This window comes from Ochotona curzoniae, unplaced genomic scaffold (genome assembly GCF_017591425.1).
Source record: "Ochotona curzoniae isolate NIBS_2020 unplaced genomic scaffold, NIBS_Ocur_1.0 patch14, whole genome shotgun sequence".
In the NCBI taxonomy this organism is placed as follows: Eukaryota; Metazoa; Chordata; class Mammalia; order Lagomorpha; family Ochotonidae; genus Ochotona; species Ochotona curzoniae.
In genome coordinates this window covers 1,263,759-1,284,340 of record NW_024466684.1, presented here as the reverse complement: position 1 = coordinate 1,284,340, position 20,582 = coordinate 1,263,759, and the positions used below count along the sequence as shown (strand labels likewise).

Sequence of the window (20,582 nt, the reverse complement as noted above, 5' to 3'; positions counted from 1 at the left end):
TAGTGTATCAGCTGAAGTCCTTGCCTTGCACACACCAGGATCACATATGCACACCAGTTCTAATCCTGGCAGCCGCACTTCCCATCCAGCTCCCTGCTTGTAGCCTGGGAAAGCAGTCAAGGATAGCCCAAAGCCTTGGGACTCTGCATCCAAGAGAGCCTCAAGAAGCTCCTGGATCCTGGCTTCAGATTAGCTCAGCTCCGGCCATTGCAGCCACCTGGGGAGTGAATCATCAGACAGACGATCTTCCTATCTGGCTTTTCTCTCTGTGTATCTGACTTTCCAATAAAAATAAATTTTTAATAAAAATCTTGTTTCATAATTCCAGTCTCTATTATTTTAAAGTTAGTATCCACCGTCTCTTTGCTTACCAACTGTTGAAACTTTCCTGATTTTTTTCATAATTCTGCATTGTATGTTAAGACATTTCCAGTGAAGCTCTGAATATTTAGTTTTTACAGGAAATGTTTTCTTAATAGGCCACTTATCTTCAGTTTTTCAGTTGTGGTCACCAGTTCCATTTCAGCTTCCATGGGCTGCGGCTCCACGATCAGTTCAGCCTTCTGTGTATGTACTCCACTGTTTGGCTCTATCCCATATGGCCAGTATTAGACCTAAGCAATGGACCGTCCTGTCAGTGTCAGATCTCCAAGTGCATAGATCAGCGGGAAACCTAGACTCCACTGCTACTCCATGAGATCACTTTCTTGGACTTCCCCTTCTGTCATTGCCCTAACATCTTCCAGTTCCCAGAAGCCATTTCCTCTTCCAGTTTTCATTGAAATGCAAGGCTTTACAACTCATGAATACGTCCAACTCCAGTGCAAAAGGGAGAAAGACACTACGAGAAAGAAGCAGTAGGGATCTTCCCAAATCTGCGTGGCCCACAGTTCCTTACTAGTTTTAGATGCTCACGCAATCATCATTCTTACCCCCGGAATGCCAAAATGGTATTACTTAATAAGATTCTGGTTTCCTTTCCAAATCTGCCTGCTACTATCACTTCTCAGGGTTGCAAGACAGATCCACAAACATACATAGTGAGAGAAAATGGAGTGTGTTTATCCCATTTAGAAGTGGAACTGGTATCAACGTCAAGTTATTTTATTTCTAATGATTGCATTCCTGGAAGATGTACTCCTACTCAGAAATTTTCCAAGAATATGTGAACATTCTGAATGGAAGCTTCATGTTCATCACTTTATCCAATAACTTTTTTTTGGCCTCCATTTTTATTATAAATTTAAACATGCAGACAAGCATTAAGGATGATCAAGGAGTATCTCAATACCCACCAAAAAGATCCAACAGCAGTTGGCTGAGTTTACATATTTATTTGAAATACACTAAAAACATCAAGAATTTTTTAACTTCAAAATCCTACATGCCTCTCCTAAGGACATTATCTTACACACCAATATCATATCACATCTAAGAAAATTAAACATATCACACTATCTAATATGCATTCCATCTTCACATTACTACATATATCCCCCAAATGTCTTTGACAGCCACTTTGCTTGATTAAATCAGAAGCCAATGAAGGATGACACTTTCCATTTTGGCTACTCCTTGCATGTCTTACTCCACAAGAGTCTGCTTTTTCTTATACTGGCTTTTTGAAAGTCCAGAGCAGTTGTCATGCACAATGTCCCAAACTCTGGATCCATCTATCTTCTCACTGTATAATTAAACTTGCTCCTCTATTCTTCACATTTCTTGTAAAGAGGAAGAAGAGTCTAGATAAGACATTTAGCTGAAGTTTAGTTACACATTTTGGTTCTTCATTCTGTATCTTGTCAGGAATCAATTAATACCAACTGGGCCCATGGGCCAGGTGGGGTAGCCTAGTGGCTCCTTGCCTTACATGCACCAGAATCCCATAAGTGTGCCAGTTCTAATCCCAGCAGCTGTGCTTCCCATCCAGCTCCCTGCCTGTGGCCTGGGAAAGCAGTCAAAGACGGCCCAAAGCCTTGGGATCCTGCACCCACATGGGAGACCCAGAAGAAACTCTGGGTTCCTAGTTTGGATCGGTGCAGCTCCAGTCATTGCAGCCACTTGGAGAGTGAATCAGCTGACAAAAGATCTTCCTCTCTGTATGCCCGACTTTCCATTAAAAATAAATAAATCTTAAAAAAAAAAAATACCAACTGGGCCCATGAGAAAAACTTAGGTTGACAACCAGGCCTCACCTTCCCACCCCACCCCACCCCCAAATATTTTGAGTAAATGGCATCTGTGATATTTTGATGCCATGAAAATAATGTTCCTTGAAACTTTTTTTTTTAACCTATGGATTTTATCCTTCATTGATTTTTGCCAGTCTTAATTAAGGGGTATAAAATGGTACATTTGGAAGATGGTGTTCTTAATAACTTTAGGAAATGTTTTCTTTTTTCTTTAACCATTCTATGCCTCCTTGTAGAGTGTTACAGTGATCCTTCTGGATATCAATTGCCTAAACGTGGCCAATGCGAGAGGCTGTAAGATGGCTTAGGTGCTTCAGATATTACCCTCCTAGTCCTCAAAAGCAATCCTGAATGATTTCTCCTTCATAAAGATATTTCAGGCACACTTTAGACTTCTCCCATTCCAAACACGGAATCAGCCATTTCTCCAAGGAATCCTGGCTCCTGTTAGTAAGGCATTTAGAAACCAAAATATTGCTACCAAACCTGCTCACTGCTACTAGGTACAGTGTGAGGTTCTATTTAGAACCTCATTTTTCTTATAAAATATACTTAACTACCTAAAATGATATTTTCTGATGACTAAAATAACTCAACTAAGGAATATACTATCTGAGTACTGAACTTGTCCTAATCTTAAAACCTTTCTCAGACAGAAGGGACAAAGTACTTGTGTTAGGACAATGTTTAAATTGTACCAATTGTGAAAACCAAAGTTGGAGAAAACAGTCAGGAGAAATGAAATGTTTAAGTGGTGAATATATAGTTAATAACAAAACATGCATACATAATATTACACACAAAAAAAGAGGCAAAATATACGTAATAAGAGGATAGCACTGCATGTAAAAACCTCAATGGTGATTGCATTCTTGGGACATCAGGTGAGTTCCAAGATTTAAGCATATTATTATAAAAGCAAGTGCCAATGGGGACTAATAAAAAAAAGCAATATGACTAAATGTCAAGTATTGATATTAAGGGGAGGGGAAATACTCCTATATAAAGATAGCTTATTAAATTGCTGCACTTTTGTCTAGCTGGATTGTAAAACTTAGTATTGTTGGTGCCTCAGGTTGAAAATGAGCATGTGACCAGCAGAATCCTAGATCTGAGGACCTAGATTCTGGTCTTGATTCTGCTAAACTTGAATTCTTCAATAGTGAAACAAAAGCTATAACTGAACTAAAATCTCTCCTATCTATAATCATGTACGTACCAGGCATACACTCTGAGAATCTGTCAAAAGTTTATCTTCTGGGGCCAGGCGCCGTAGCTTAAAGGCTAAAGTCCTTGCCTTACATGCGCCAGGATCCCATGTGAGTGCCAGTTCTGAGCCCGGTGGCCGTGCTTCCCATTCAGCCTCCCGGTTTGTGGCCTGGGAAAGCAGTCGATGATGGCCCGAAGCTTTAAGACCCTGCACCCATGTGGGAGGCGTAGAAGAAGCTCCTGGCCCCTGGCTTCGGATTGGCTCAGAACTAGCTGTTGCAGCCACTTGGGGAGTGACTCAATGGACAGACGATCTTCTTATCTGGCTCTTCTCCTCTCTGTGTATCTGACTTTCCAATAAAAATAAACAGATCTTTTTAAAAAAAAATGTCTGTCTTCTGCAGCACATACTGGCATGTGAATCCTTCCATTGCTTGTGTACAACACCGCCTACAGTCTTATAGTAAGCCACTATTTTGATACATTAAAGCCACATCAGATTGACAAATAATGTAGGGAAATAACCAAGAGGACTTCCCTGTGGAAATCTCCCTTTTTTTTTTTTTTAATGTCTTAAAAGACTGTAACATCTGGTATTCTTAAGTGCTTATAAAAACTAAATTCTAAGCTTTAAAAACTGCATTTGTAAAGCCATTATTTTTGAAAAAGATATTTTCCAAAGCTCTGTATACATGTACAGATATGCCCGTTTTATGTATAAGATTGCTTCAATTTTTGATGGGTTATGTATACGGGGCAGTAATTCCAGAAAATTATACTGGAGCTAAAATGTTCCAAGTACCTGATGATGTCACGGCCGTCACAATGCCTCAGCACGCCTCATTACACGTCTGTGACAATGCTGGAGTGAATGGTGCTGCTGCCAACCGCTTGAGAGCAGAGCACACATATTTGTAGTACAGAACAAAATTGCTAATGACAACAAATAACTCTTACTAGTTTACAGCTTTACGATCCACAGTTACTTTGGAGTGTACTCCTACCTATAGACAGACAGCGGTTGTTTAGCAGTGCATATGCCATTTATGCCGGCTGCCACCTCATTCAGTTCATGGCCAGTGTCCCTGACTGTAGCCAGAGTCCCCCTTGAGTGACTGAGGAGCTCTGTGACATTCACACAGTGATGAAATTGCTTAACGCTTCATTTCTCAGGCCACGAGCCCCTGGTAAGTGATGCACGACTATATACACACATGGAACTTGTGGATGGGGCAGCTCATCAATATTTGTAGGAGTTAAGGAATTCTTTCTCGTTCTTAGCTTCTATGAAAAGGAGAGTGGCTTTTGTTAGCTTGTCATTTTAGAAAACAGGGTTTCTCACTCACATTATCAGCTCCATGACTGACTTTAGAAAAAAAAAAAAATTCACTTACTGAAGCTTACTCTCAGAAAGGGGTTATCATGCAGTAAAAAGGAAAAGAAAGGGACTATTTTAAATCAGTTTTCATGGTTTTCAAGTGAGGCCTTTTACTTTCCCTATGCATCTAAAATTGTTTCTAGAAGCTTTAAAATGTAATGGTTTTCTGAAAACCTGGCAAGTGCTTTTCGTTTTCATTGATCAATTTTACCATTACATAGTGGGAACTGGGATATTTCCTGCAGGACAAATACAAAGGACTTGACCTACTAAGGCTATGCGCCCTGCTCAGGATTCTCCTAGCCATCCTCCGGTGAGGAAATCTCCAAGGCTCAGAGATGAGCTAGGCCTCTGAGGAACTTTCTTCTTTGAGAAATCTCTGAGTAAGGGAGGAGCTAGCGTAGAGGAAGGGCTCCCCGTACTCCTTCCACTTATAGAGCTTCTCCTTAGTGTGCACTTTCTTGTGTCTGCAAAGGTTCGACCTGTAACTGTAGGCCTTCCCACACTCCATACACTTGTAGAGCTTCTCTCCAGTGTGGATTCTCTCATGTTCAGTAAGGAAAGAATACTGGCTGAAGGCCTTCCCACATTGATTGCACTGATAGGGCTTCTCCCCAGTGTGGATTCTCTGGTGCCTATAAAGGTTGGATTTGCAGCCAAAGGCTTTCCCACATTCTTGACACGTATAAAGTTTTTCCCCAGTATGAATTTTCCGGTGTTCATTAAAGGAGGAGTACTGGTTGAAGGCTTTTCCACATTCATTACACTGGTAGGGTTTCTGTCCGGTATGGATCCGCTGATGTTCGATGAGGGTTGAGATCCGTGTGAAGGTTCTCCCACATTCCAAGCATTTACACAGCTGCTCCCCGCTATGCAGTCTCTGATGCTCGGCTAGGGAAGTAAACTGACTGTAACCTTTCCCACACTCACTGCACTTGTAGGGTTTCTCACCTGTATGGATTCTCTGGTGTCGATGTAGTTTTGCTCTACAATTGAAGGCCTTCTCACACTCACCACATTTATAGAGTTTCTCTCCGGTATGGATTCTCTGGTGCACAGTGAGGGTTGAACACTGGCTGAAGGCTTTGCCACACTCTCTACACCGATAGGGTTTCTCCCCAGTGTGTACTCTCAGGTGTTTGATAAGGGTTGAGCTGCTACCAAAGGCTTTTTGGCACTCGCCGCACTTATAGGGCTTCTCCCCAGTATGAACCCTCTGATGGGCAAGCAGGGAGGACCTGTGGCTGAAAGCTTTCTCACACTCAGTGCACTTGTAGGGCTTCTCACCGGTATGGATGCGCTGGTGCTCAATCAGATGAAGATTCTGGGTGAAACTCTTTCCACACTCATTACACATATAAGGTTTTGATCCTGGGTAAACCGGGAAGCATCTCATGAGATCGACATTCTGTTTAAAATCTTTCCCTAAGGTGAAATGCATTTGCGGTGCCCTTTCTGTAGCAGGATGCTGTTGTGAATCCAGAACTGTGTTGACAAGTAAGTCTTCCCCCAATGAAAGACTTGCATGACCTTCATCCCCTTGAGGGCTTTTCTCTGGTGAGGCCTCCATTTGTCCCAGTGACTTCTTCTGTTGCCCCTGTTCTCTCTCACTCTCAATTTTAACAGCTTCTCCAAAGTTGGCATCCCAGTGGTCATAATCAATGGGCTTTTTCTTTAACACTCCCTGAGAGGGTTCTTTTACAAAAGTACTCTTTTTGGGATGCAATGCTTCTGTTTTAGGACAAGTCTTGAAATCTGGAATGAATCAGAAGAATTACTGTTGCCTCTGCTGGAAAAGGAATGCGATGCCTCGGCAGGACAATGGAATTGGCAACTCTCTATGCACAAGAGACAGTTGTCATCAGATCACAAACACAGAGCTGGTGTGCAGCGCACCAGGATGGCCATGGAACGACAGGGAGACAGGAAGCAGCAGTGTGGAGAACACACCACAGGTTAACAGTGAAAATGAAGACACTCAACTCGGGGAGAAATGATGTCAGTCACATCAGAAAGAGGGGAATGATGTCAGGTGAAAAGCTAACGGTAACTATTGCAGTTTCTCATCATTCTCCACTCCATACACGAGGTAACTAAGCAGCAAACTTGTCTCTACTTCCTCCTTTCCATTCACCTGTCACTTCCGCCATATCTTTTCCCATGCCCTCTCCGAAGTCATACACACAATAATTTTAAGATATCTGGATTTGTTTTCTTAAATTTTATGACTTCGTATCAGATTGAAAGGAGAAAGACTCTGCTAAGATGAGAGATGTTTTTAAAATAATATGACTGTAAAAAATAGCTGTTGATAACATCTGATCAGAGTTTAGGGTGCTAATTATAAAGAAGAAAATGCTGCCAACCAGCCATGTGTCACAATCTAGCTCTCACTGGAGTTGATGACTTTTTTCATATGACCCTTCCATTACATTGTCCTTTTTTCTCTTGGATAATGAGACACAGTCATTACTTTTAATAATGTACAAGAAGAAGGTAGCACTTTCTAGGAATGCTGGGAAATACTGAAGATCAGCAGGAAAGCTAATATCAATATGCCTTCAGTTTCAAATTACGCCCAAACCTCAAACTCATCTTTGTTGTGGGCAACAAGATTTAGTTTGAGCTTATTCTAAGGCTGAAACCTGGCTTTCTTACATCAATTCATGGCTGTAAATAGATCAAAACTAGATTGGTTCAATCAGATAACAGTATGTTTGAATAAACCACACAACTGAAATATACTTTTAACTAGTCCTAAACATCTCCTTGGGGGATTGTGGACAGTTTCCAGAGCACTGCCTCCTCATGACCTGAGCATCTGTGAGGGCCACCCAGGGTCTCTTTTCCCAGATACTTACCCAGACAGGCGTCTGGAGGGACCTCCTTTTCCTCCACACTTGGATCTTCTCCTCGTTGCAAGTGGTAGATGACCTTTGGCGTTGAAAACAGAATCCCTGATTACAAGGAAAGAAATATAGCTTGAGGGAATGGCATGAAGCGCAATTCTAAAACTCAATACCACTCACTCTGAAGCACACAAAGAAGGCAAGCCTGGGTTGGGGAGCAAGGAGAGTGTGCTCTGCAGGCATGGAACATTTGGCAGGTGGAGCAAAAACAGGGTGTGCTGAGAAATAGCAGGGCTCTGGCCATCAGTGCCTCTAAGGTGGGAATCTGTCATGTCCTCCAGATTCTTTTTTTGTTTTGTTTTTTGGTTCCCACAGCTATTGCTTCTCTGATATTCTTCAGAATCTTCACTGGGATTGCTTCTCGGCCTTTGGGCTAAGATCAAGTACAGAATCTTAACTGGGATCTACTCCAGGAAGAAAATTTTGATTTGGAGTGGTGTGTAAGGCAAGGCAGAGGAAAAAGGAAAGAATAGCATGAAGGAAACACCAACAAAAATGCACACTTCTAGCTTTACAGTTGACCTTTCTTGACCCTTCTAAGGCACCTGCATTGCAGATTCTTCACATAATGAGGGCAGAACCCATTACCAACGGACAGCAGGTTGCTGTAGTTCTCCAGCATCACCTCCCGGTACAAACGTCGCTGGGCAGAGTCCAGGTGCAACCACTCATCCTGGCTGAAGAACACGGCCACGTCCCCGAAGGCCACAGACCCCTGCAACGGCAGATCCAGCCCTGCTCAGCCAGGACCATTTCCTTGAAGGCAGAATTTGGTAAGAGAATGACACTGCAGGTGGAATAAACAATTCTGAAAACACAGCAGGATTCTAATTGTATTTCAGACTGACTAGATAGGCAATTTTTGAAATTACTCTTAACTAATTAACTAAACAAATATTTATTGAGTACCCAATGGTAGCAAAGATGCACACCACAGGCTGTGGGGGCAGGGTAAAAAGGGTAGTTTCTGCCAACAAGGAATTAAAGCTGCAGCCTGGAATCTCTTTCTCTCTCTTTTCTTTTGTTTCCTTTCTCTCTCCGTCTCTTTTCCTTCCTTCCTTCCTCCTTTCTCCCTTCCTTCATTCCTTTTCTCTTTTCTTTGGTACTCTGCATATCTTTTTTTTTTTTAATTTTATTTTTTATGATACAGTTTCATAGGCTCTGGGATTTCTCATCCCAAATCCCATCTCCCCGCTGGCTGCCCCTACATTACAATATTGCAGTCCTTCATAAACAATCATAGGCCCATCATTCTGCTATTTAAGTGCATCCTGACATTGTAGCTAGGACAATGGTAGAGAGTCCAGCATCCTACCGTAGAGATATATTCAACAGTATCATTGGCAGTCTATCTTTGATTTGGAAGCAGAGATACATACTACATTGTATCTTCACATCTGAATATAATAGTCTTTATTACACAGTTGCTGTGCATCCCCTTAAATGAAAAGCCATAAAACAAAATCAATAGGGCCTGGCGCAGTAGCCTAGTGGCTAAAGTCCTCGCTTTGCATGCACTGGGATCTCATATGGGCATTGGTTCTAATCCCAACAGCCCACTTCCCATCCAACTCCCTGCTTGTGGCCTGGGAAAGCAGTCAAGGATGGCCCAAAGCCTTGGAACCCTGCACCCCATGGGAGATCTGTAAGAGACTCTGAGCCCCTTGCTTCAGACTGGCTCAGCTCCGGCCACTGCAGCCACTTGGGGAGTGAATCAATGGATGGAAGATGGTCCTCTTTGTCTCTCCTCCTCTCTGTGTATCTCACTTCCCAATAAAAGTAAAATAAATCTTTAAAAAATCAACAGGAAGAAAAATTGAAAATTTACAACATGAAGTTAAATAACATGCTACTGAATAACCAATGTATCACTGAAGAAATGAAAAAGAAAATAAAAAACCTTGAAGAAAATGATGCAATGTGTATGATCTATGTGTCACTGAGGAAACTAGTAAGGAAACTTTTTTTGAAGAAATGAAAATAAAAACAGAAATACCCCAAACCCATGAGATATAACAAAAATAGTATTGAGAGGGACATTTATAACATCAGGTGCTTACAAAAAATAGAAATATCTCAAATAAATGATCTAATAATGCATCTCAAGGACTTATTAAAAAAAAATGAACAGGAAGCAAGAAATGATAAAAGCACAGAAAAAAATAATTGGAATGGAAAAAATAAAAAGTTGTAACAAGAAACAGCCATTTTTTTTTTAAGGAGATGAGCAAAAGGGCCTGGTGTGGTAGCCTAGTGACTAAAGTGCTTGCCTTACATGCTCTGGGATTCCATATGGGTGCCAATTGGTATCCTGGCTGCCCCACTTCTCATCTAGCAACCTGCTGTGGCCTGGGAAAGCAACAGAGAATGGCTCAAGGCCTCCTGAGTGGGAGACCTGTAGGAAGCTCTGGTTCTTGGCTTCGGAATGACTCAGCTCCAGCGGCTGCAGCCACTTGTGGAGTGAATCAGCAGATGGAAGATTTTTCCCTCTGTCTCTCCTTCTCTGTAAATCTGACTTTTCAATAAAAATAAATAAACCATTAAGAGTAAAGATGAGCGGGGGGAATCCCCAGTGCCTATAAAACTGTATCACATAATACAATGTTAATAACAATTAAAAAAAGAAAAAAGAAAAAGAAAAAAAAAGAGTAAAGATGAGCAAAACAAACTTTTAACTAGACTAGCAAAGAAGAACAAGAAAGAAAAACCAAACAGAATTAGACTGAAAAATAAGACACCCTAAAAAACGAGTAAGGTGATCTCTTCTTGTTGAATGGATCCTTTGATCATTATGTGGTGTCCTTCTTCATCGCTTTTAATATTTTTCACATAAAATTCTATACCATCTGACTGAAGGGCTACTCGGCTCGTTCTTTCTACCCGCTAGCCTGGGATATCTTTTTCCATCCTTTCACTTTCAGGCCTCACATACCTTTGTCGGTAAGATTTGTCTCCTACAGGCAACAGACACATGGGTTTTGGTTTTTGATCCAGTCTGCTAATCTATGACATTTGATTAATTAGTTTAAGCCATTTACGTTCAGGGTTAATATCAACAGGTAGTAATTTGGTCCCATCATTTTAGCAATGGATTGTTCATTGTTTGATTTAGTCTTCTTTGGCTGTTTTATTGGGACATTCTTCATATTGGCCTTAGGTGTTGGTAGGTGCTATTTCTTTTCTCTGTTACTAGAACATCTTTAAGTATCATTTGAAGGGCAGGTCTAGAAGAATTCTTTGAACTTTTCTTTACTGTGGAAGAATTTTATTTCATTTTCAAAGACAAAGGAAAGCTTTGCTGGGTAGGTTATTCTGAGCTGACAATTTTTTTCCTTTGAGAATCTGAAATATGTCAATCAGTTCTCTGCTGGCCTGTAGAGACCTCTGAGAGGTCAGCAGTGAGTCTGACTGGGGTTCTGCTGTACGTTAACGGATTTTTTTTTTCACAATCTTATCCCTGTGTTTAACTGAAGAGAGATTGATTATCATGTGTTGTGATGAAGATCGCTTTTGGTCAACCCTATTCAGGAGTTCTGTGTCCCTCCTGTATTTTGTTTCCCAATTCTTTCTCCAAATTAGGGAAGTTTTCCTTTATTATTTCATTGAATACATTTTTAAACCCAGCTTCTCTTTCTGTGCCTTCTGGAACTCCCATAACTCTTATATTCAGCCTTTAATTGAGTCCCTTGAATACTTTTCTCAGCTTGACTCAGTCCCACATGCAGTTTGCTGATTGTTTTCTCATTATGGCAAGAAATGTCTTCCAATTCTGAGATTCTTTCTTCTGCCTTGCTCATTCTATTATTGAGGCTTTCCACTGAATTTTTAAGTTGTCCCATTGTGTCCTTTCTCTACTTCTTTTTAAATTATTTTATTATTTGAAAGGTAGAATGATATAGAGAGGAAGACAAAGAGATCTTCAAACCTGGTTTGCTTTCCAAATACTGACAACAGCCTGGGTTGGACTAACCAGAAGACAGGAACCGTCAACTCCATCCAGGTCTCCCACAAGGGTAGCAGAAACCAAAGTTTGTGGGCCATCATCTACTGCTTCCCACATCCATTAGCAGGAAGTTGGACTGGAAGCAACTCAGCTGTGACTTGAATCTGCAGTCTGACATGGGATACTAAAAAGTGGTGGCTTGGGCCCGGCGCGATGGAGCAGTGGTTAAGATCCTCGCCTTGCATGCCCAGGATCCCATATGGGCACCGGTTCTAATCCCGGCAGCCCCACTTCCCATCCAGCTCCCTGCCTGTGGCCCAGGAAAGCAGTTGAGGACAGCCCAGGGCTTTGGGACCCTGCACCCGCACAGGAGACCTGGAAGAGGCTCCTGGCTTCGGATCGGCATAGCATCGACCGTTGCGCTCACTTGAGGAGTGAATCATCAGACGGAAGATCTTCCTCTCTGTCTCTCTTCTCTGTATATCCGCCTTTCCAATAAAAATAATAAAAAAATAAATCTTTAAAAAAGTGGTGGCTTAACCTATTATGCCACAATTCCTGTGACCTGTTTGATTCCGTTTTAGCTTATACCCTTGACTCTCCAGTCAGATCTCTGTACTTTTCAGTGGTTGATCTTAAGAAAACACACACTCTTGGGCACTCAGAGCTAATCTAGCATTGCTAGTACACAGGTCACCACTTCCCTTTGTGCCATAGTTGCTGTAGAGGAGTCTGGTTTCCAGTGCAGACAGGATTCACTGGGTTTCTCTGGGCTTACTCACGACAGTGTATGGAGCCACAAGGAGAAAGCCAAGAGTAAGTCCATGCGCAATCACCCTCCTCCGCGCATCCAGACCCTGCACCGTCTCTGGATCTCCATGAGGCACCTAGATCCAGAGGGCTCAAGGGGGGGCTATCAACTGGGTCTTTCATGTAGCAGTATTTAGGCATTTGCTAACTATGAGTAAAGAAGCCCATTGGGTAACCTTGAGATCTTAATTATTTATACTGTCCTTATCTTGTGGTCAAGAGTAAAAAAGCACATTCCAAGCATGCCCAAATACAATGGGGGAGCTTTTCCAGAGGTGAAGATAGCGCTTTTCTGTTGGTAAATCAAAAGATTCTATGGCCATAGTTACCACAAAAATTCATCTCGGAACTGGTTCATACTGATCATGTACGGAAGTCATAATATTTTAAATACTGGGGTAGGCAAAACATTTTATTAAAGCTAACTTACTTGCTTCTATTTAATATACTTTTTAAAGATTCTCAGTTGGATACATGGCTTGCATTTGTGGTTCATTCCTGCTGCAGAGTATTGGTTCATGGCAGGTAACCTTCATCACAAATCTCATTTTTTGTTTGTTTGTTTTATTTAGTCAAAAGGCAGAGTGGGTAGGAGGAGCTATTGCATTTATTGGTTTAATCCCCAAATAGCTATAATGGTCTGACACCAGGAGCTTCCTCCAAGTTCTCTACATAAGTAGCAGGGGCCCAAGCATTTAAGTGATTATCTGTTGCCTTCCCAAGTACATTACAGGGAATTAGATCAGAAGTGGAGCAGCTGGAACTTGAACTGGTGCTGATATGGGATGCCGGCTCTGTAGGCAGTGGCCTTACCCACTATTTCACAGTGCTGATCCCTACAAATCTTTCTTTTTAATAACTTGTAATATAATCTACTGTACAGATACCATAACTTTAAAACCACTTCTTTTGTGCATGAGTATTAAGACAGTTTTTGTTTTTTACTGTTGCAAACAATATACAGTGAGATTGGTCACTGTATATTGTTTGCAACAGTAAATTATATAATACACACACACACACACACACACACACACCTGTATTTGTGAGCTAAACTGGGAAACACTGAGTTGTTGGGCCAAAGAACAGTACATTGTTAAGATGAGGAAGACTGGCCGTTCCTACAATGCCTGCACCAGTGCTATCTCCCATCTCACATGCTCTTGGCATACTGTGACAGTTCTTCCACCGTGCAGTGAGTTGTTTTCACCCTGAGAACCTGGGCAGGGGGCTAGGAGTACTCTAACACTTCAGCATTGTGGAAGTGAGGCTGAGATTTTCAAGGAGAAAGAAGAAGAGAATACACTTTTCTCCTGGCTCACTGGGTGTCACACTCCAAGTATAGGAAACCAAAGTCAAGGAGAAATCATGAAAGAAGACAGAGAAAACTTACAGAGAAACAAGGATAGGATTTTCTCATAAGAAACTATGTAAACAAGAATATAGAAAAGCAAAGTATTTCAGGTGCTGAAACAGCAACAACAACAAAAAATGTCATTAGTCAAATTCTTTACCCAGTGAAATTATTCTTCAAAAATGTATGAAAAATAAAGACTTTCTCAAAAAAACAAAAACAGAATTTAGTGTCAGCAGAGCTGCTTTGCAAGAAGTAGTAAAACTTTTTCAGGAAGAAAAAAATTACAGCAGGTCAAAAATCTGAATATAAAGAAAGGAGGAGCTACTTGTTGCTCATTAATACTAATAAAAGGTTTGGGTAATTACAGATTATGGATGAATGAAATGGATAGCAGGAAGAAGTGGGAATACTGTGTTGGGATTTGTGTTCTGCCAGGGAGCAGCAGGGTGCTCTTTCATGATGAACTCAGATTAGCTGTAAATTTGTATTGCAAACTTTACAGACGCTGTTAGAACTGATTTCCCCAGGAAGCGTAACTGATACTTATATTCGGTATTGAAATAATCCCAAGCAGACTTTGACTTATAGATTCTCATTCCCTGAGTGTGGGTTAAACACAGTGACTTCCTGCAGGTGGAAGAAGAGGGAGAGACAAACATCACCTGGGCAGGGGGAGGCCAGCACACCAGGTGGAGCAGCCTGACTGCGAGTACCTTTCTTTTATAGGACCTCCTGGAAATGACACTGTATCTCCCCTGTTCCTCCTTTCCCAGCCCCATAACTCCAGCTGAATAATAAGAAAAAACAGCAGACAAATCACAACGGTGGGCCAGCACCTCTCTAAACTGCTCGTCAGAAACAAGGCAAGCCAGACAAAGAGGAGATTAGGAAGAACTGTGACATCCAGGTGGAACGTGGCATTCTGCATGGGGTCCTGAGGCAGAAAAAGGACCGCAGAAATCTGAATAAAGTAGAGATCTGAGTTAATAATTACGTATGAAAGCCAGGAAGTGCATATGGTAATCTTGCCTTTATCTTTGCCATTTTTCTCTAAAACTATTTTCAAAATTACACACACACACACACACACACACACAGAAACAGAGAATTTCCATCCACTTATTCACTCCCCAAATGACCGTGACAGCTTCAGTTCCATGAGGCCTGGAACTCAATCCAGACCTTTCAAATGGGTCGCAGGGACCCACTTTCTTGAGCCATCACCCACTGCCACCCAGTCAAATTCACAGGAAGTAGCAGTGGAAGCATGGGGCAGCTGAGACTCAAACCAGGCACAATAACAGGAGGTATGGACATCCTACGCAGTGGCTTCATCCACTACATGCACTACCCTAGAAAACACTTTTTAAAAAAGTGACAGTACCAAAAAGGGTATTTAGCTGCTGCAGAAAAAAGATGTAACAAATCACAGCTGTTAACAACACCAAGTTCCACTTATCCTTTCACCAAATGATGAACTACATATTATACAGCAACAGATACTTAGAAAATTTGTAAAGATCCTATTTTTTTTCCCAAAATTCAAGCTTAATGCTGTCTAATTTTGTAGCAGATAACACAGAGAAACTCGATCCTTAATCCCTTGGAGGACAGAACTGGACAGTAGATATTAGCACTGAACTGACTGAACTTGTTGGTCACCCTGGGTCTCAGGCACTTCATCACATGGCTCAGATACTGAATTAGCTGTTGACAGAAAACGACACAAGCCCACTAGTTCTCAGCTGCAAATGAACTTTTCTCCATCTGTCTTAGCTAAAATGAAGGCATTCTCCAGCTAGGTGGCATGAGGAAGCTGCAGAAAAGTGAAGAGTTAGAACTTCAGGCAGAGGGTAGCCCAGGTCAAAGCTGAGTTTGGCTTTGCACTGTATTTTGGAGGTCTACCTTGACTTCCTGAAACATCTCTCTTTAAAATCAAAGTACCAAAGACAAATCTGGGGGCTGGCATAGTGACACAGCGGGTGAAGCTGCCACCTGCACAAATCGGAAGATGGCTCAAATACTACCAGAAACAGTCAAAAAATCAGAAGATGGTCCTTGCCACCCATATGGTGGACCAAGATAGAGTTCTAGGCTCCTGACTTTATCAACCATCCCTGGCTGCTGCAGCCATTTGGGAAATGAACCAATAGATACAATTTTTTTTTCTAGCTCTCCCTCTTTCTATAACTCTGCCTTTCAATTAAATAAAATCAATGTAAAGAAAATAAACATAGGTGAGAGCCCAGCGTGGTGGCCTAGCTGCTAAAGTCCTTGCCTTGAATGCGCCAGGATCCCATATGGAAGCTGGTTCTAACCCCAGTGGCCCTGCTTCCCATCCAGCTCTCTGCTGGTGGAAAGCAGTCAAGGACGACCCAAAGCTTGGGACCCTGCACCCACGTGGGAGACCTGGAGGAGGCTCCTGGCTCCTGGCTTCGGACTGGCTCAGCTCTGGCCATTGCAGCCATTTAGGGAATGAATCATTGGATAAATGATCTTCCTCACTGTCTCTCTTCCTCTCTGTATATATCTCTGCCTTTGCAATAAAAATAAATAAGTCTTTTTTAAAAAGGAAGAAAGACTGATTAAGGAGAAACACAACAAGCTTGACAGATTCTGAAATAATGCTGCCACTGCCACTTGTCATACTGCTTGAGCCAGCACTTACCATGCACTCAACATGTAACACACACTCTCTCCTAGCCTGACGCTAGCAGCTAGCAGCATAGTCTGTCCTACCTGGCCAACAGCCAGCTGTATGATCCTGCTCATGTCAGTTTCTTCTCTGTGTCTCAAATTTTCTCATCTGGGGGCCAGCACTATGGTGAAGTGTGTTAAACATCTCACTGCAGCATCAGCATCCAATATGAGCACCAGTTTAAGTCATGGCTGCTCCACTTTCAACCCAGCTCTCTACTAATGTGCCTGAGAAAGCAGAAGGTAGCTCAAGTGATTAGGTCCTTACACCACATGGAAGACCAGAATGAAGCTGCTGGCTTTGGTTTGGCCCAACCTTGGCCATTGCAGCTGTTTGGAGATGAAAGATCTCTCTCTCTCTCTCTCTCTCTCTCTTTCTCTCCGTGTGTGTAACTCTGCCTTTCAAAGAAATACATACATAAATAAACAAACTCTTTACAAAGTCCTCATTCGTAAAATGCAGGGATTAACAGCCCTTTGGTAAGATTCCAGGAGTATTATATAGATCTAAGAAGAATATTTTTATATATGGTAACATAGCATTTGGCACATGCCAATTAGGTTTGTACTTAGCACTCTTATTAATGCTTAACAGTTCCCTGCAGGATCTATATTACTAACCTTCCTTAAACTGAGGAAGCACAGAGACTGAAGACATGCCTAAAGTCATTTCACCAGCTGGGATTCAAGCCCAGGAACTCATGCTCCAGAATCCCCATCTGTAGCCCGCAGGATGCCACAAGGGGCTTCTAGGAAAGCAGTCAACCAAAAACAGAGTTCTGGAGGGTGGCAGAATGGAAAATCCAAGGGGGATTGTGCAAGAGGACAACTGATCAGATATGCAGGAAAAGAACTGATCTGATTAAAGACAGGACATTGAGAATCCTTGCCAATGTGGAGCCAAGGCTAGCTGCAATCCTGGTTTGATAAGGAAATGCACAGACCAGGAACTCGCTAATTGTCAGGCTCAGATAACAGGAATGGATTCTCTTGGTCTTTTGGCAAAGGTGGGGGAATTCCTGTAGTTGCAAGTCAACTCCCATTTACTGTTGATATGTAAATGTGTCAAACCCTCCTCCCAGAAGTCTATGGGACCCTCAGTCTTTAAAAAGTCTGATGCTGTTAATAAACTTTGGCTATTGACCATCAGTCAGTAGTTCATGTATCTGATCATCGGCTCTGCATACCAAGTCCATCACTGCCAGACAGTGTACAGGAAAGCAATTGGAAAGAGGAAGACAGGACTGGCACATGGGAACACTTCTTCGGGGCTGGAAAAGACAGGCTGGATTGCCAAAAGGTCAGAGATTGGGGTGGTGGTGGGGAACCTGCAGAAAATGAGCATCCAAGTAATGGGCAAGGTCCTCAGGAGCACACAGAGCAAGACACAGGGCTGCAGGAAAGAGTGTGATATAACAGGAAAACAAACAAAACAACAGAGGAGGAGACCAAAGCATTAATTAGCCAAGTAAGTGGGACATTAGGACGACTTGATAGGAGAGCTGCAGCAGGTGGAGGAAGCCCCCAGTGCTGTGTCCTCCCAGTGCCAAGTGCAAAAGCCAATCAAGCTGAGCTCCTTCAGGGGAGCCCCCCAGCTTCTCACCACCAGCATCAAACTGACCCATTGCTGGGATGTTTCCCTGAGTCTTCCTGCACACTGGATCGTGTGACCTTCCGTTACACAGAAGCCCTTCTGCTGCTCTGGCTCCCTAGAGTACCTCATGGCATCCATAATGCAACCAATGCTCATTAAACGTTATTAACATCGGCCTGGAGACCCCTGCATGTCTTTGTCCCAAGTGAGATACTATGCTCTGTGAAGACAAAAACTGTCTCAAACCCCAGTCTCACCAAGCACCTATGGTGGCAGGACCTTACTCAACTCTAGGTCAAGAATTGATTTTGGAGTGACTGGGGACAAAAAAGGCACATTCCTTAGCCCAGAATCCTGGGGAGAGCCTACAAGGCTTTCAGGCGGTACTCCATTGAAAAAACGGAGACATGCCCACCTCCTTAACCCGAGACAACACACAGTTCATTGATTGTCACCTGAGCGGGCAGCAGGTTCACGGCCATTCCTTCCTTCTTAGTTTTCCTGTGGCAGAGGCGTGGAGTGCTGACCAAGTGGGTCTGGAAGGGACAAAGGGATGGCTTGGAGAAAGAAACCGCAGGTGCCCACCATGTTCATCAGGTCCCAACCATACCACCCTGTAAGGATGCAAACCACATTGACCAAATTACCTGGCCAGGCCCCACCCCCTACTCCCACCCCTGTATTAACCATACTTCTAACTTATCTAAGCTGATACTTTAACACCCCCTTAGGCCTGTGTGCTACTCTAAGCCCACTGGGACTCACTTAGACAAATCAAGAACTTTGAGAGGTTTAAAGGACACATCTGCATGGTCACAGCAAAGATGAACTCCTTGGGGAAGCAGCACTCTCCTACACTTGCCCCTCTTCCTACTGCGTGACCTACTTGGGCTGGCCAGAGAGGTCCTTTGAGGACCACAGTTCCCCAAGGAACTCTGAATACCATACAACCAGTAAGATTTCCCCTAGTCTCTCTTGATCTACCTCTGGCCATCCCATATCTCACCCAAGGTGATGTAATGAAGATGTCCCTTCCCAGGATAAATATCATGTTAGCATTAACCTCTCCTAAACACAGATTCTGTCTCTTACAATCTCCACAGCCCCACTTGCAGCAGTCAGAAAGACTTGGCCACATATGTCTGCTCTACCTCAGCCTGCAGTGGGCTCCTCGGGGGCAGTAACCTTGGCCCTGGGGCACAACATGCTACCCATGCTAGGAAATTTGCAACCAGCACACCACAGCCAGCCGGCCAAAAGATGTGCCATTCTATGTAACTACTGTGCAAGAGATGAATGCTGGCCAATGGCACACACCTACCTGGTACCAAGAATCCTGAGCGCTTTCCATGTATATCTTTAATCAATGCAACAACCTGAAGGAAGTAAATACAGCAGGCCTGGGTGGACTCAACTCACCAACTGTATTAAACAGGGAAAACAATGCAATCTGCGACTCATTTACAGAGCATTTATGTCATACCAGGAATTGAAATCACCTGGAGATGATTTAAAATAAACAGCAAGGCTATATGCATACACTACACCTTTCGCATTAAGGGTCCATGCATTCAGGGGCTCAGGGTCCTGGGGCCAACCCTCCTCGGACCCCAAGGGACTGTGTTGTCACCCTATTTCCCCCATCCCCCACTACCTCATTTTTACAGATATGGGGAAGACCAAGGAGTCATGAGTTGCCTAAACTCACAAAAACCATTAAGTAGTAGAGCAGGTCCCAGTCTAAGTCCCAGTTAATTACTGGGCCGCCCTGGGCCTTGGATTCTTGCAAAACGGGAAATCGTGTGCACTGAACCTGTCGTCCGAATACGAAATGCGTAAGCCTGCAAGCGATGGGTTAGCTAGTTGTTTTACCGCGGCTACGTCCCGAAACAGTTTACAGAACAGGCAGGCTCACACCCCTGGGGCCCCCAGCTCACCTGACAGGGGTCTTTCTCCGCGGGTGCCCCCGGCCCCCGCGGGCTCCCGCGCGCGCGACCCCCACCTACCGCGAGAGGCCCGGTCCCACCACGACGGGGAAGAGTCACCGGGAGAATCTCCACCTCAGACTGTCCGGGCCAGCCGCGCCAGGGACACCCTCGGCTACGAACCCCAGAAAGGCCTCTCGAGCCGTCCCGGAGCCCCGCGCGAACTACAACTCCCGGCATGCCTCAAGTCACACCCAGAGGGCCCTGCGGCGAGGCGACTTCCGGCTCTCGGCTTCCCGCCATCTGCCTGGGATGTCTGTAAAGGGAGAACTGTAGAAAGGAAGTCGCCCGTGGGAGGGCAGGTCTAGGGGGGCCTCAGAGGAGGAAGACATCAGAAATGAAGGATGACTGTGTTAAATATGGTTGCCTGATGAGCTAGAATCAGGAATCCAGCAAGGAAGGGTGCAGGGGCAGGTGTATATGTGAGTGGCATTCATGAGCAAGGTCAAGGATGGTAATCTTTCTCATAAATATTACTGAAATCGTGATCTCAGAAGGAAAGAACAAG

General features: G+C 43.3%; 1 protein-coding gene and 1 pseudogene across 2 annotated transcripts; one reads left to right on the top strand and one right to left on the bottom strand.

The window, feature by feature from the left end:
- Positions 1-20,582, top strand: part of LOC121166446 — a 1,182,205-nt pseudogene that overhangs the window by 1,058,664 nt on the left and 102,959 nt on the right.
- On the bottom strand, positions 4,967-20,075 carry LOC121166436 (zinc finger protein 354C-like). 2 transcript variants are annotated; one of them, XM_040995545.1, is made up of 6 exons: positions 20,027-20,075; positions 19,411-19,511; positions 18,545-18,625; positions 8,277-8,403; positions 7,641-7,736; positions 4,967-6,534 (listed from the first exon to the last, which is right to left on the bottom strand). In XM_040995545.1, the coding sequence occupies exons 2-6, from the start codon at positions 19,438-19,440 to the stop codon at positions 5,123-5,125; spliced, it is 1,746 nt and encodes a 581-aa protein (XP_040851479.1). In that variant the 5' UTR covers positions 19,441-19,511; positions 20,027-20,075; the 3' UTR covers positions 4,967-5,122. The 2 variants fall into 2 exon arrangements, with proteins under 2 accessions (XP_040851479.1, XP_040851480.1); XM_040995546.1 differs by having other exon boundaries at positions 19,411-20,041.

Bases quoted from the DNA above. Each gene is read 5' to 3' on its own strand.
- LOC121166436 (XM_040995545.1), bottom strand. From the start codon at position 19,440: ATGGAAAGCGCTCAGGATTCTTGGTACCAG. The intron at 18,626-19,410 runs GTAGGTGTGTGC...TGTCCCTTCCAG, and splicing joins CTCAGGATTCTTGGTACCAG to ACCCACTTGGTCAGCACTCC. The intron at 7,737-8,276 runs GTAATGGGTTCT...CCTTGTAATCAG, and splicing joins CAGCAACCTGCTGTCCGTTG to GGATTCTGTTTTCAACGCCA.